The 16,440-nt window shown below is 35.0% G+C and overlaps 2 protein-coding genes across 2 annotated transcripts in view; one reads left to right on the top strand and one right to left on the bottom strand.

The window, feature by feature from the left end:
* The window catches only part of LOC133331111 (neuropathy target esterase sws), a 45,865-nt gene extending 33,450 nt beyond the window's left edge, over nt 1-12,415 (bottom strand). Inside the window, exon 1 of the mRNA XM_061539518.1 lies at nt 12,309-12,415. Within this exon, the coding sequence (XP_061395502.1) occupies nt 12,309-12,407 (99 nt within the window). The 5' untranslated portion in view covers nt 12,408-12,415. The remainder of the gene's footprint in view (nt 1-12,308) is intronic.
* A 1,892-nt stretch (nt 12,416-14,307) lies between these two features.
* LOC133331110 (platelet-activating factor acetylhydrolase IB subunit beta homolog) lies at nt 14,308-16,182 on the top strand. The gene is made up of 3 exons (XM_061539517.1): nt 14,308-14,369; nt 14,440-14,773; nt 15,901-16,182. The coding sequence occupies exons 1-3, from the start codon at nt 14,308-14,310 to the stop codon at nt 16,180-16,182; spliced, it is 678 nt and encodes a 225-aa protein (XP_061395501.1).
* Nucleotides 16,183-16,440: the final 258 nt, after the last annotated feature.

Here is a 16,440-nt window from a genome sequence, read left to right as displayed (position 1 = left end):
TAAGGGATGTAGAAGTTGTTCCGGATATGAAATACTTCTAGAAACTCCATTTGCCTATAGAAAACCTCTATAAAGGCCTGCTGGTCTTTTTGTATCGTGTTTTGGAAATACGGAGGGCAAAAATGTTGGTACAAATTGAGAAAAATTTGTCGCGATGAACTTGAAATTTTCTCTAGATCTTCCTGTAAAAATAAGTCGAAGAATATAAACTGCGATTGTCACTTTAAAATAATTTTTAATCTTCATAATAGGTCAACTTAAAAAAGTCAGGTGGCCTTTCAGATGGACCATTTGTCATCTAAATAATTGTAATTTGGCATTCTGCATTCTATGAAGGGTGAGAAACACCATCATCTTCAGTAATTTTAGTATTTTCAAGATTTTACCCGCATTTGCAGAGATGAGAGGTTATAATTTAGGGTTTCTGGTTATACCTATATATATATCCCCATTTTGGCATAGCTTCCATATGAAGGTTCGGTTCCAATTTGTATATTTCGAAGCTTTTAACCGCATATCCCTAGAGTTTAAATTTTTCGAAGAAAATTCTCAATATATATCTCCCATATAGAGGCGTAATTTTCGGTAGCCCTGTCTTTCAACATGCACACCACCAGTTGGAGGGTAGAAAATGTTTAGATGACCACACCTAATGAATCTTTTACTAGTTATTTTTTTAATTTTGAGTTAATTATACAGCTTCGGAACATTCATTCTATAGACATATTTAAATTATACACTTCGTTTTCGTCTCAGATTCGATACAGTGACATATTTTCCCATAGAAAAGAATCAGCTGTTATACATTTTCCATCGAAAATTTATCAATAGTGAAACCTTGCCCAGCTGTTTTTGATTTTTCCCCCAAAATTAATAATTTAATCAAACCTTCCCAACCACGCCTCAAAATCCAAAATATTAATCAAAGAAATAAAATAATAATAACCGCAATCATGCAACAATTAACACAAACAGTTCAATAACACAATACTTAGTAATAATTATTGAATAAAAAATTCATAAACAAAAAAGTAAATGAAAGAAAGGAAGAATAAAAAAAAAACCAGTTCCAAATCTCGTCATCCCCATAAAGCATATGGCACACTTCCCAAATCAAATACGCGATTGACTAAAAGTAAACCAGTTTGATTTTTTTCGATTCGAGATTTAATTCGTAAATAATAATATCAAAACCCCAAAATACAAAAATATAAATAATAACTAGAACAGCTGAAACGTTCGATTGTAGTTCACGTTCACGTGTTTCCAATTCTGTTATTTCCCACACACAGAGCCACTCACAAAAGGACGGCTGAATTGAAATGACAAACATTTAAATTGAATAAACGATGACATTGTCGATTAAATGTTCCCAGACAATCATGAAATGGGGGAAATTATTCGACAAGTAGTCAGCCAGTAAGAAGTCAATCATCTACAGCCAATTGATTGTCGATTGGGTATTGATTTTTAATTTCCATTGGCATTTTTTTTTTTCGTTGAAATATGGAAATTGGAATTAATTTGCACTTTCGAGGTTAATTAATAGTTATGGAGAATGAAGAACTAAGAATAAATTAAAAAAAAATTGCAATTGTCCTAGTTTAGGGACTCTTATTACGACAAATATATAAAAAGACGTAACCACAGTAATAGGATTAGGAACAACATGCTTCAGTCCGAATAAAGCAGAAGGCATAGGAATAGTATTTCCCATGAAGAAAGGCAAAATGAATAAACACGGTTAATTGTACGACGAAATCAGCTGAAGTTCCAGCCGTATAATGACACTATTAAAGAAAGACCAATATGTACGTGTTGCGGCGGATTATGGTTTTCCCACTAAGTGGAACCTTACAAAAACAAAGATATGTCAAATTTAAATTTTTCAGAACAGAATTTTTCACTTGTCGGAGAGATTTTCCTTGGTCAATGGTTTATATATTTTTTGTAAAACCTGCAGCCGAGCTATAAAGAATGGAAAAAAAGAATAATTGGTCACAGCACGATTGCCTTTCATTATAATCATTGCGCTGGGTTTCGAAAGACAAAGAGCTATTCGTGGAACAGTAGTCAACATGCCCATATCCGTCAATGAACCAGTAACTCCCCTTCCAAGAATTACATCTTAATCGCCGTATGGCATATCAGCATGATTATGTGAGTGAAACAATCAGAGTAGTGAATGTAATTTATGCAGTCAGATACTTGATCAACACAGAGCTGTATCTTAAACCTGGCATTACAATTGATGAACGTTGGTTTGAAGGTTTTAATTCTTCACAGATCGTAACGTTTGTGGCTAATCAAGAAGATCGGTAAGAAGTCCTTAATATTTTCGAAAACCAGCTATCTACTGAAGCCACTGTGGATGATATTTTGCATGTCAATGAATATGCAATGGAGAATCTCAATCCTGGTGTACAACAAACAATGTTTAAATGTAGAGATGTTGAAATTGTACCTCACCAATGAGTTGTAATGGTACCTGACGAAAGTCGTCGTCCAGTAGACTTGATAATTGTTATTGTTATTCTGAAGAGTTGGCCTTTGCTTCTATTTATTGCGGAAACTTATTCGAAAATTGTGCGTTCAGAGCTTCGGTGTTATGATAGGCGATTCTGCAGATTTGACATAATACTATATAGCTACAAAAAAAGAATTCCTATATAAGAAAGAAGAAATCCTAAATACTTTCGAAAACCAGATATCTACTGAAGCCACTGTGGATGATATTCCGCATGTCGATGAATATGCAATAGCGAATCTCAGTACTGATGTACAACAAACAATGTTTGAACGTAGGGATGTTGAAAATGTAATGGCTCTAGGCGATGGTCGTCGTAAAATAGACATGATAATTGATACAGATTCTGAAGAGTTGGCCTTTCCTTCTATTTATTGCGGAAAAAACGTTCCTGTACGGAAACTTTTTCGAAAATTATGCGTTCAGAGCTTCGGTGTTATGACAAGCTTTAGACGAGTCACATATAAATAGTCTTATTCAACACGATGATGGCTATGGCATCCTCAAAGGTATAAAAACAATACCAGCTCACTGGGAAGGAGAAAAAACCGCGATCGGCAAATGTTACACCCAGGCACGCTTTAGGCGAGTCAAATATGAGTAGTCCTTTTCAGCACGTTGATGGCTATCGCATCCTCAAATAAGGTATAATAACACCATATTAATAAGGTATAATTACACCAGCTCACTGGGAAGGAGAAAAGAAAGCCGTGGCCATGATCACCCAATTCGGCCTTCCAACATTTTTTTAACATTATTTGTAGCTGAAACCAAATGGGTAGAACTTTTAGTTATTCTGTGTAAAACTGTTGACAAAGTTGATACTTCCGAAGAAGATGCTTCAACTCTATTATTCTCTGATACCGAAAATGAAAATCCACCACTTCTGTTGGTCGTTGAAAAATATATATTTTTTAAATACACTCTTCTGTTGGCCATTAAAAAAAAATATTCTTTAAAAATCCACGCCTTCAAAAAACAATATTCTTTAAAAAATCATTGTTTCTGGCAGGTTTCGAAAAAATACTTTTTAAAAAACAATTCTTTCCTTCGAATATAAAACCTCGCTTTAAAAAAAAAATGTATATATCCATGCTTATTTTGTTCCTAGAAAAAAACTCAACCCTTATAGGGTTATTACTCATTTGACTAATTTTTTGACACAACTTCTAGTATAAATATGCCCACATATGTATCTATATTTAAATAATAGAGATGTCATTCGTCACACATTTAAACAGTCAATGGCTGTCATTGAAGAAGAAAAAATGGGAGCATTTCCCAAAGAATTTGCCAAAACAAAGAAAAAAAAACACATTACCAACAACAAAATATATGATGATTATAAATTATACTTATGGGAAATAATTAGGCAGTGGTTATGGCACAAAAATATGCTACACTGCCCGCAATCATATATAAGGTAATATAAATGTGTACATTGGAGGAGGTGCGACGAAATATTAGATCTGCAAAGTTTGTGTCCGATATATTTTACGAATGCTATGATATAGAATTGGAAGAGAAAATCCGTGACGTGGCGGAGTTACGGGCAAGTAATAAGGAATTTGCTTTAAAAATATCAGAAGACGCCAATGGTTACCTTAAAGAGAGGTTGCAGAAAAGGATGAAGAGCCTAGAGATAAACGCATCGAATTGGAATATCAAGTTCAGGAACTTAAAGGTGAATTGGTTGGCGACTGCAGAGAAAATCTAGGCAGCAAAAAATTCATGGGAAATAGAGAAGAAGGAACTTTTGAAAGAACTGGCTCTTTCAGAGAAGACTCAGCAGAAGTGGAGCAAGAGAATTTGGCCAAGCAAGTGTAGAAGAAATTGCAAACAGTAGAACCGACCTATATACCAATTATCCAAATGACCATGGAAGGTAGCGAAAGGTTTGCTTATGTCAAAAGCTAGTGATTCAGAACTTATATCATAGGGTCAACTATGATGTTGATGTCGCAAACAAAATATATATTCTTAAAGAATTTTGAGCCTCTAGTAACCGATGTTAATATTGTTTTGACTTTGGTAGTCAATAAAATTATTTTTCTAAAAAAAAATCAGGTAGTCGCTCAAAATTATGTTCTTAAAATAATCCTTTGGCAGTCCTTAAAATATTCATATATTGAAATGTGCATTGCCACCCAAACAAATGTTTTAGGATATCAGAGTCCTAGATAATCGATGAAAAATTATCCATAAAAAGTTTAGGTCAAGGAAAACCCAGTAAGGAAAGTAGTAAAGTCCGACGGGGCCGACTAATGATACCCTTCACCACTTTAGGTATATCCATCAGATGGAATCCTAATATACGTCTCGTTTTTCAAGGACCATTAACATGAAATTGAACATGTCAAATATCGATATCTAAACCGATTTCATCGAAACTTCACGTCACGTGTTAGGTTACACTTATTTCCGTATGTTTTGCGCATTCGGCCACATTTTGAGATCTTCATTTACTTATAAATCCAAATTTTCACAAAACTTAGCACACATCTTTCTAGACTTATTTCAGTACGCTGTGCCAAATTTCGTTCAAATCGAAGGATATATACGGACTTTGGTGCACTATTTACCTAAAATCGGACGAAAATATATATGGGAGCTATATCTAAATCGGAACCGATTTTTTTTCCAATTTCAATAGGGTTCTAAATTGTTATAATTTCGAATATTATTTTTACAATGGTTTCACTGTAGTCGTATATAAAAAGTAATAGATTATTGGATTATATAAACAAAGAAATTAATACATGCATATGTACAATATGTATATATGTATAAACAAAATCGCCAAGAAAATAAATTATTGTCATTGACTTTATTTAGAATATCTTTGGTGGCGATGTTGTTGTTGTTGCTGTCGTCGACAACAAAAGTTCAATGATCTGCGAAGCGCACCGACAAATATAGGAATGGGGTACTTGGTTAGCCGGCTGATTGGCTGGCTGGGTGTTTGTCCGCAAACAAACCAACCATAAGTACGCCAGCAACACTCCAAAACCTCGGAAATAAAGGAAGGCGTCAGAAATCGAAAATTATATCAATCAAAGGCAATGATATTACAAAACCAAAAACAATATTGCAAAAAAAACATGCACCAAATTGGTCAATATTTCTTTCAACAACAAAAAACACACGCTTATTAACTTGAATGGGGTATAAATTAATAAAATAAATGTGTGTGTGCAAGTATGTATGTGTGTATATTTATTAATGCAAAATCACGCTCCAATATTATTTACTTTTTTATGAAGAATTCGCACGGCATGTTATAGAAAATATTGAGTGTTTTTTTTTTTTTTTTTTTTTTTTTGTATGAACTCGGGCAATTATTTCAAGAGCAAAAATATTTCGTAATATACAGTTATTGATGGGGACAGGGGAATGTTATTTTGGACTCTGATTTTTTGGCACACATTTTCTGGGATATATTCTATATATTTTTTTATATTATTTTTGAAAACAAAATAAAAAACAGCATAAAACGAGACGTGAATTTGGCTGCGGATTTATGGTTAACAGGAGAATTAAAAATCTGATCTCAGGATTCACTCCAGTAGATGAGCGAAATGCTATAATCAGTCTCATTTGCGCCCATGCTCCGACCGAAGATAAAGATCAACAGACCAAAGACATATTTTGTTGATGCTTGAAAAAATATTCTATAAAAAATTTACACCTTCTTTGGATGGTCCTTTAAAAAATCCCCTGGTCTCTATCGTTTAAGAAAAAATGTCTTAGGCTCCAATTTCTACCAGCTTTTAGAAATCCAAAGAAAAAGTGATAACACACAGATCCAGATGTTTCGGAATCTAAATATAATTCTGAAAATAATTACTTGTTCTAATTTGATAAGTAACCAAAAGCACTGGGTTTTCGATTACAAAGAATGAATAATCATCGTATTGATAAATTCAAAGTACAATTTTCGATTTCTTTTTCTAATTTCTGTTGTTGTCTCGGTGTTAGAAAGTTCACTGTTGTTATATTTCAAATGCCAAATTGATCAGCGAAAAAAACGCTTATCAGTCCGTTTTTTAATTCGTGTAAGCCTTTGCCCTACGACGTGACACATAATTATGTATGGATTATTTAAAAAATAATTGAATTTTATTTGTACTCGGAAATGTTAAAAGAGAAAGAATATTTTTGCTGGATTAAATATTCTCAAAAAAATCGTTTGAAAATATAATTATTATTGCACGAAAATCCTTTTCAATGACTGTTGGGGACCTATGATCAGAAATGACTCAAGCAATTAATTCACTTCAGCCCCTCTTGTCATCCACAGAAGGCATGGTAAAAATTAATAAATTCATTCCTGTTGGTCCTTGAAAAAATATTCTTAAAAACTTGGTTCTTGAAAAATCATCTTAATAAATCTGGTAGTCACCGACAAAAAATCCCAAAAAATTGCATACATCTGGTATTCAACGAAAAAATATTCTTAGATAATTGCACGCCTCTGGAAGTCGCTGAAACAAATATTCCTAAAAAAATTGCAGGCCAATCTGTTTTCTGAAGAAAATCGAATACTCCAAAAATAATTAAAAAAAAATAATAATTCACGAAAATGCTTTCCAATGACTGCTGGACCTATGATCAGAAATGCCTTAAGCAATTAATTCACTTCAACAGCACCTTCTTCATCTACAGAAGAGATGATAAAAATAATAAATTCATTCCTGTTGGTCCTTGAGAGAATATTCTTTAAAAAATTTACCCATCGTTCTAACGCTAACGTCTGGTAAAAATATTTTTGGTCTCCCGAAGTCCTTGAAGAAAAATTCTAAAAAATTTTTTACCATTGGCAGTCCTTGAAAAAATATTCTTATAAAATTTTAGACCTCTGGAAGAAATTAACAAAAATATCAAAATCTACTCATCTGTGGGTCCTTCAAAAAATATTCTGACAGAACTTTCGTTCCATAAGCCGAGCTTAGAAAAGATTTCCAGGCGCGTCGGACCATTTTGAAAGACCAATTCGGCAATGTTGTCTTCGACTTGATCTTTCCAACGTATTCTCCATCCATCAGCTAGTTTGCTTTTATATGTTCCATTTATGTTCACTTTTGCGTCTCGTATGACCTTTTCCAGCAGGATGTTAAAAAGGTCACACGACAAACTGTCACCTTGTCTGGATCCTCGTTCGATATTAAAGGGCTCCGAGAGGTCCTTTCCGACTTTAACTGCTGATCTTGTGCCAGTTAAAGTTATCCTCCATAGCCGAATTAATTTTTCAGGAATGTCAAACGCAGACATGGCCTTATACACCTCTGAACGGATAGGGCTGTCGAATGCGGCTTTAAAGTCGACGAATAGGTGGAATGTGCCGATGTGTTTTTCGTGGGGTTTTTTTTCCAGGATTTGGCGCAGAGTGAAAATCTGGTCAATGGTGGATTTGCCAGGTCTGAAGCCGCACTGGTATGGTCTAATAATGTCATCGACCATTGGCTTCAGTAGTTCACACAACACGATGGATAGCACTTTGTATGCGATGTGTAGGAGACTTATTCCTCTATTGTTGGCACATATCGTCTTGTCTCCTTTTTTGTGCACGGGACACAGGATGATGAGGTTCCAATCATTGGGCATGCATTCTTCTAGCCAAATTGTACTAATCAGCTGGTGCATGCTCCTTACCAGCATTTGACCTAGCTCGGCTTGTAACCCATCGGCACCTGCTGCTTTATTATTCTTCAGACGATTGATTGCTATTCTGACTTTATCTTGGTTAGGTGGTATACACTCTATACAGTCATCTATTATTGTTCTTCACTGCTACTATTTGATACCAAAAGTTTTTCAAAATGCTCCTTCCAGATCCCTAGCACGCTGTCTGTATCTGTCACCAGGTTTTCTTCTTTATGTGCCTGCACCAAAGTCTTCGGATTGGTGTTTTACCCGTTGGTAGAATTTTCGGACTTCATTCTGACTCTTGTACATCTCGATTTGCCACCCCATTTCTAGGTTATTTCATTGACAGTGACATATTCATGATCATCATGTCAAAAAAATATTTCCCATGTAGTGAAATACTCTCATGTGGTTCTTATCACTACAATTCTGTCATTTATGGGTACATTCAATTAATTAATTAGCTACTGGTAGTCGGCGAGATACCACTACTACCACCAGCAATGAAGCATGGCATATAAATGGTTGCCCATAATAATTAGTAATTATATAACACACATTAATCTTTAATTGATGTCGATGACGACAAATTCACACCTTCCACCACCCGTGACCTACAAATTTCATTTGCAATTGAACTTCAGCTAACTGCCGGCAGAAAACTGCACAGGCATTTAAAATGCACTTTATTTGATTTCTGATAATGATATGTTCGGATTTTATTTAGTTTTTTTGCTTTTGAATTCTTTATTATTGTTTTTTTGTTAGAAGTAGGAATTATTTGTGGTGTTGAGACGGAGGGAGGGTAAGGATTATGGTAAGTATTAAAAAATAAAACCAAAGTGGGTTATCAGTTTTATTGTTCTATTTTTTCAATACATTCGTAGGTTTTTGTTGTGTTTAGAAAGGTTGTTTTTATGAAAAAAATTTTAAATCAAAGGAATGGAATTGATTTGAATACAATAATGACCTTGGATAGGAGGTTTAGATTGTGGGAAATTTTAGAAATATATACAATATATGTATGTAAATAATTATCATACACAATCATTGGAATTAGAACAAAATAATACAGGGTGGGTTAAATAACTGCAACAAAGTCAAACGCGAAAAATTTCAGAAATAACATCAAATTTTAGAAGAAATTTAGATTTGTTGCAATTGATCATCTTTGGCACGAATTATGGCCTTCAAACGGCCAATGAAACCGTTACACGCTGCCCAAATATTACTCTGTAGGATTTTGGCCCCCGACTGATGCGATCATTGAAATTCTTCCGCTTCAATCATTGTGAACCCATCGCCATAAGGATTATGATCTTTATTGGCAATGCATTTTCCTGAACCAATTGGAAAGGGTGACAAAATATCCTTTTCTTCTCGCCATATCGCATAAAGCATTGCCTTGTGCAGAAGACTTAAAAAGGTTATCTATCGAACGTTTCATCCATTATCTTGGGGGAGTTCGTGATCGAAATTAGTTCTTCATCGATTATTATGTTCAGCGAGAGCTTCATTTCAGCTGTCGATGTGGTGAACAGAGTGGCTGATGATTTAATGACGGATATTTTCATACTCCTCAGATGGATGACATTTACAAGATGATATATGTAGAACCTGTTTAATATCACAAAAATGTCATCAATAATAGGACCCGACACCATGAAAGTACAATCATCCGCATACATTACGAGTTCTGTGTCGTCCGATGGTTGTGGAATTTCAGAAACTATTCAAGGCCGGTGGTCAAACGCTGATCAGGAGCATGCATCAGCTGATTAGTACAATTTGCCTAGAGGAATGTATGCCCAATGATGGGAACCTCAGTATCCTGTGTCTCGTGCACAAAAAAGAAGACAAGGCGTTAAGTTCCAACTAGAGAGGAATTAGTCTCCTTCTCATATCACATATAAAATGCTACCCAGCGTACTGTGCGAACGACTAAAGCTAATGGTCAATGAAATTATTGGACCATACCCATGCGGCTTCAGACCCGCAAATCCAACATAGACCAGATTTACACTCTGCGCCAAATCCTGGAAAAGATCCACAAAAACACATTCGTCGAGTATAAATCGAATTCAACAGCCCTATCCGTTCAGAGGTGTTTAAAGCCTTATCTGCGTTCTAAATTCCTGTAAAATTAATACTGCTATGCAGGATAACTTTAATTGGCGCAATATCAACAGTTAAAGTCGGAGAGGAACTATCGGAACCCTTTAATGCCGAACGAGTATTCAGACAAGGCGATAGCAGTTGCTACTATGGTAAACAGTTTAGAAACAAGGCTACCTTCCGCCAGACCAAACTCCCACTCTACAAGTCGTTGCTACTAACCGTGCTGTTATATGGGTCTGGAGCATGGGACCTTACTTACGCAGGCATATGAGGCATCTCTTGGAGTGTTTGAGAGGAAAATTCTCCAAAAGATCTATGGGCCGATATGCTTTTACGTTAAATATAGCCGTCAAACGAACCATGAGTTGTACCATCTATTCTCGGACATCGTCATGGTCAAACGGATCGATCGAGCTGCAGCGGCTACATTGGCTAGGTCTCGTTGTGAGAATGGATGAGGATGGCCAAGCACAAAAGGCATATAAAAGCGAGTCTACAGATAGCCCATCCAGAAGGGGAAGCCCACGAATTAGATGGAAAGATCAAGTGAAAGAGAACATTTCGAAACATGACCATTCAAATTGGAAGAGCTGCGGGCAACACCGACACCTCTGGAAATCTTTTTTTAAGCTTGGCTTTGAAACAAATGTTCTGTCACAAGCCTGCTATGAAGGTAAAGTAAGAGGTTTAACAATTCCGGAGATGTCACCGCTCTTTGGGGAACTTCCTTTTTCACTCTAAGGACTTTGGACTTCCTGTTTCTGTACATTTTTGACGCCATCAAATGTGGACGCCAACGTTTCAAACAAGGCCGGAGGTTTGTCTTGTCTATGTCCGCGAACAGCTTGGCGTGGTTGACGGTACCAAAGGCTTTTTGGTCAAGTGCTGTAAAAATAGTTTTATGGTATGTTGTCCTATCATGGTTTACTCTTCGTCTTTTATGTGTGTAGATAGTGTAGTTCTGATTACAGTATCTGAGGTAAAGACATATTGATTGCAAAAATATGATAATCGGTCCTCTCCGATACTATTCTATTTAAAAGTCCAATCGAAAAGTAAATCCCTGGCCAAAATCCAACCACCCATAGAAACTATTTTATTTAATTATTTTTAGCGTAGTCGGTGTTGGAATCGGTCTATAGGAGAAAGTCTTAAATCGTCACCCACAATCAAAAAAACGGAGGAAATCAATATGAGGATCTTAGTGGAATTTTGGAAGACCATATCTAAAGAAGTGTGGACAACATGAAAAATAAGTACATTTATATAATTAGAATTTCATCGGATTAATTTTAATATGCATGAGGTAAAATCTCAACGAAAATTTGGAGGTGCATGTCAGGAAATATGGATTTCGACAAAATTAAATCGTTGAAAACACAGTGTCCAGACCGTGCTGTTTTGAAACTACTTAAAAAGAGATTATGTAGCCGTAGCCAGCAGCGTTGACATCGTTTCATAGAGGAAAGGTCTTTATAAATATCAATTGATCTGTATAGACCACAAAGGTTTTTATATATTCCAATTCATCGGTATAGATCAACAGAGACCCTAAGCTAAAAATGTTCCACAACTTCTTTATGGTACCTCGCGCAGATCTAAGCATTCACTGAATGAAGCAGCAATAATCCGACTTTAGAAGCAAAAAAAAAACGACAATAAAAAATATTCAACTATTCAAAGTATTTTCAATGAAAAAGGAAATACTACCGACCACAACAATAGAGGCCATAAAATGAATAATAAAGACAAAGAAGAAAAAAATAATAAAAACACAAACGCCCAAGCAGTGTCGATGATAAGAAAGAAATGTGACAATTTAACATTGGAGGAGAATTGGAGCAATAATAGGGGCAGCAAACAAAAAGACGCAATAGTTTTTAGGCAACAACAACAAAAAACTAGCCCCTTATAAAAAATAAAAGATTATTTTTTTTTTGTTGTTATTTTAATAATCCTAATAGAAAACACACACTCACGTATATACTAACTTATATTGCATACAATTTCCACTTACCGCCGTTTTAAACTCCATATTGAGCAGATGCCACCAGGCATCTGAAAAAATATCACCATAATCCTGGGCCGTTGTTCGTATCACACCAATAATATCCATTTTGGCAATGAATTTTTGTAGTTGTTGCTGCTGATGCTGCTATTCCGTCCAATAAAGACGTAAGAATTGTAATTTCCTATTTGTTTCCTTTTTATGTCTAAATTTAAATTATGATAATAACTATTTTGGCAAATTCATTCAAAAGAAATTTTGTTGTGGCAGCACCCCCATTGCCAACAAAAAGATTGAGAACACAGTTCAGCTGTCGTTGTTATTTTTAATGAGAGAGAGAGAGATACAGAGCGGCAAGCAATCAAATGTTAAGTCCGTTTATTTGTTTGTTTTCTTTTTTCCCGTTGTTTTTCTTTGGCAAGACGGAGGGGTGGTGGGTTGTTCTTTTTTTTTTTGTACTTCTTTTTCTTGATGTTGTGGGGGTGGAAAAAATATAGAAAACTTGTCAAACAATGACCAAATGACAATTGACTAAATGTCCGGTAAAATTAAAAACAGCTGAGCAGCACTATGAACGAACTGTGAGCGGGAGAGACAGAGAAAAAGCGCATAAACAACAACACTTTGTCACAACAAAACAAAAAGCAGCTGGTTGATTTCGTGTGTTGTTTTCTTTTTTCTTAACACGAAAACGCACACACACGAGCACACACTTTGACACAGCGTTTTTTTTTCTCTCTATGTATGAGGGAGGAAGAGAACCCCACTAAACAGCAGCAGTGAGCCAACAAGAATACCAACAACAAACCAATTTGATTTGAACAATGTTTTTTGCAAAGAATATTTTGTTTGGTCTTTGCTGTTGTTGTTGCTGATACTGCTGATGGTTGAGTTTTTTTTTCCGCAAAGAATTGAAATGACCCGTGATATACACACGCACATACGTATGTTATACAAGTCAAATGTAAATTTACTTAAAAAAATTATTAAGTGTTATAGGGCACCACACTTCACATTAAAAAAAATACACATGACTTCTTTTATAATAAAAACAACAAACTTATTCTTTACTTTTTCTTTTGCCAATCACATTCGTCTGTTTGTTGCAATAATCATATCGAATTTTCACAGACTTCACCACTTCTTTATCAGAAATCACAAAATTCTAGATTTTTTTATTGCTCTACTTTTTCTTTCTTTATAGCCGGTAGCCAACTAATTCGCTACTTCATTTATTCTTTTCATTAATTGATCATTGACTTAGTAATGCTTTTCATTTATTTTCAATTATTTTGTTGCACTTTTAATAGAATATTTTTTTTATGTTTTTTCATTTCTTTCTTTTTTTCTCGTCAAAGAAAAGTTTCCGCTTTGCGCGGCGTTCTGCTACCGTTCGTTTCAAGATTTTTTCGCCTAATGACAAGTCAAATGAAAATATTCTAGTAAGAATGGTGGGGGAATGAAAGAAATGGCAATAGTGCTTCTTTTTGTTCGCGCATACCATTCACGATGAAGTAATAACACAAACGGAGTTGTGTCACAGGGTTGCATTTTGTGATATGACAAATCTTGCGAATTTCGGAAATTCACTATCAATTCAATCAGTGTTACCGCTGGGAATTTTAAAAAAAGTTGCACCAAAAGTCATTCGCTTGAATATGTCGCCACTGAGCTTAGCGGAAAACATAATCGATAATTAATTTATCGTTGTAATAGCTACAAAGCCGATTATTCGAAAGTCGATCTATAGAAGACTATTTTGTAGTCTCGCCTATTGCAAAAAACATAAAATTCAACTACATTTTTTTGCAAAGAAAAAACAACAAAAATTTCCGTCAATACAAGTGAAATTGGCAAGCAAACAAATCGAAATAAAGGGTCGGAAAAAATCATAATATTACTCCGAAAGACAACACCCAAAAAAAGCAAACAATCCCAACAGTTCTTGCATTGCTTTTTGGCTTTAGGTGAGAGAGAAAACACAGGAAGCCTTTTTTGTTTTTTAAATATGAATCCTTGTGCCGTGCCCACCCAAAGAACCGATGACGATGGTGATGATAGATGGCTGAGGTAAGGACACTTTTAATATTAAAAATTCGTTTTTAAGTTGTTTTTCTCTTTATGCCCTTCCCCTTCTTAGCATACACAAACGTTTCATTTCCGAGTGCCGTGAAAAAGACCCTGACGTCATTTTCATTGGCGATTGTATACTCGAAACGCTGCAGGATACGGAAACATGGCATCATTATTTCGCCCCAATGCATAGCCTTAATTTTAGTATACGTGGCGATCGTTGTGAAAATGTACTGTGGCGCATCGAAAACGGTGAATTGGATAATGTCAAGCCAAAAATCGTTGTCCTCCATGTTGGCACAAATAATGTCGACAGCAAAGCAGAAGAGATAGCCGATGGTATTTATGAAATTGTACAAAGAATACGTTCGAGATTACCGGATACATATATTGTATTGCCTGTGAGTAGAAAAAAAGAGACTTAAAAAAGGGGAATATTTTTTATAAAGAAAATCACAGGATGGGGAATCTGAGGATAACTATATAGAATAAGAGGATGGACTTTATTGTTGTGTCTCGGACACTATGTTAAATAGTCCTCAATATATCGGCCCAAAATATTAGAAGACAAGGGTTTTGAAAAAATTTTTGTCTATGTCAGTATTTAACTTTGTCAACAGATATGATGCGGATTGATTCGGATTAAGATCCCTTAAAGTTCTCCAGATGTTGTAACATTTATAAATGATTTTCTGAAAATCTGTCCGTCTATAGAATACCACTTTTGATATCTTTAGTGTGTAGAAGACCTCTTTGGAAGGTCTTCTATATATAGAAGATCTCCTTAAAAGGTCTTCTGTTTATAGAAGACCTCCTTAGAAAGTCTTCTGTTTATAGCAGACCTCCTTAGAAGGTGTTCTGTTTATTGCAGACCTCCTTTGAAGGTCTTCTGTTTATAGAAGACCTCCTTAGAAGGTCTTCTGTTTATAGAAGACTTCCTTAGAAGGTCTTCTGTTTATATAAGACTTCCTTAGAAGGTCTTCTGTTTATAGAAGATTATAAAAGATCTCCTTTGGAGATCTTCTATTTATAGAATTTATAGAAAGTCTTCTGTTTATAGAAGGCCTCTTTAAAAGGTCTTCTGCCTATAAAAGACCTCTTTTGAAAGTCTTCTATTTATTGAAGAAAGTTTGTAGAAAACCTCCTTAGAAGGTCTTATATTTATAGATCACCCTAGGAGGTCTTCGGTCTATAGTATACCTCCTTTGAAGGTCTTCTATTTATAGAAGACCTAATTAGATGGTCTTCTTTTTATATAATACCACCATAGAAGGTCTTCCGATTATAGAAGACCTCTTTAAAAGGTCTTATGAAGGTCTCCTGTTTATGGAAGTCCTCCTTAGTAGGTCTTCTGATTATAGAAGACCTTTTTAGAAGTTCTTCCGATTATATAAGACCTCGTTTGAAGGGTTTCTATCAAAACATTCCTCATTAAAAGACCTTTAAAATGCCTTGGCGATTATTCTTATCATAATTTATCTCCAATTATTTCCATTATTTAATTATTTGTTTTCATTTTCCATTCCAGTCTCTTCTACCTCGTGGCCATCAAGCAAATAAATTACGTGATAAAAATGCTCAAGTCAATAGTTTGGTTAAGGAGAAAGTTGTCGGACTTAATCGTGTACAAACAGTGGATATAACAAAGGGACTTGTACAGACGGACAATTCCATTAGTCATCATGATATGTTCGATTATAAGAATCTAACCAATACAGGGGCGAAGAAGGTCTTTGAACCGGTACATGATCTCTTGTCGCAAATCTTAAATGAAAATGAACAGGAACGTGATCTCACACCATCGGAATAGTAGAGTGTTAATGGCAAAAATGAAGCAGCAAAACAAAATATGAATGAAAATAGAAAACAACAAATTTCCATGCAGCAAAAAAGAATACAAAACAAACACATCAAGCAGCAGCAATGAAAGCAACAACTAAAAATTACTTTCACTTATACAACACATATATACACAAACACAATTACATATACTCTATTATTTTGTTTTATATTTAATATAATTAATACATTTTTCCCTAATGGCCCCAACCCAAAAAGAAACAAAAAA

This window comes from Musca vetustissima, unplaced genomic scaffold (genome assembly GCF_032173495.1).
Source record: "Musca vetustissima isolate MV318-11 ecotype Yass unplaced genomic scaffold, APGP_CSIRO_Mvet_v1 utg376, whole genome shotgun sequence".
Lineage (NCBI taxonomy): Eukaryota > Metazoa > Arthropoda > Insecta > Diptera > Muscidae > Musca > Musca vetustissima.
This window is presented reverse-complemented; position numbering and strand designations above follow the sequence as displayed.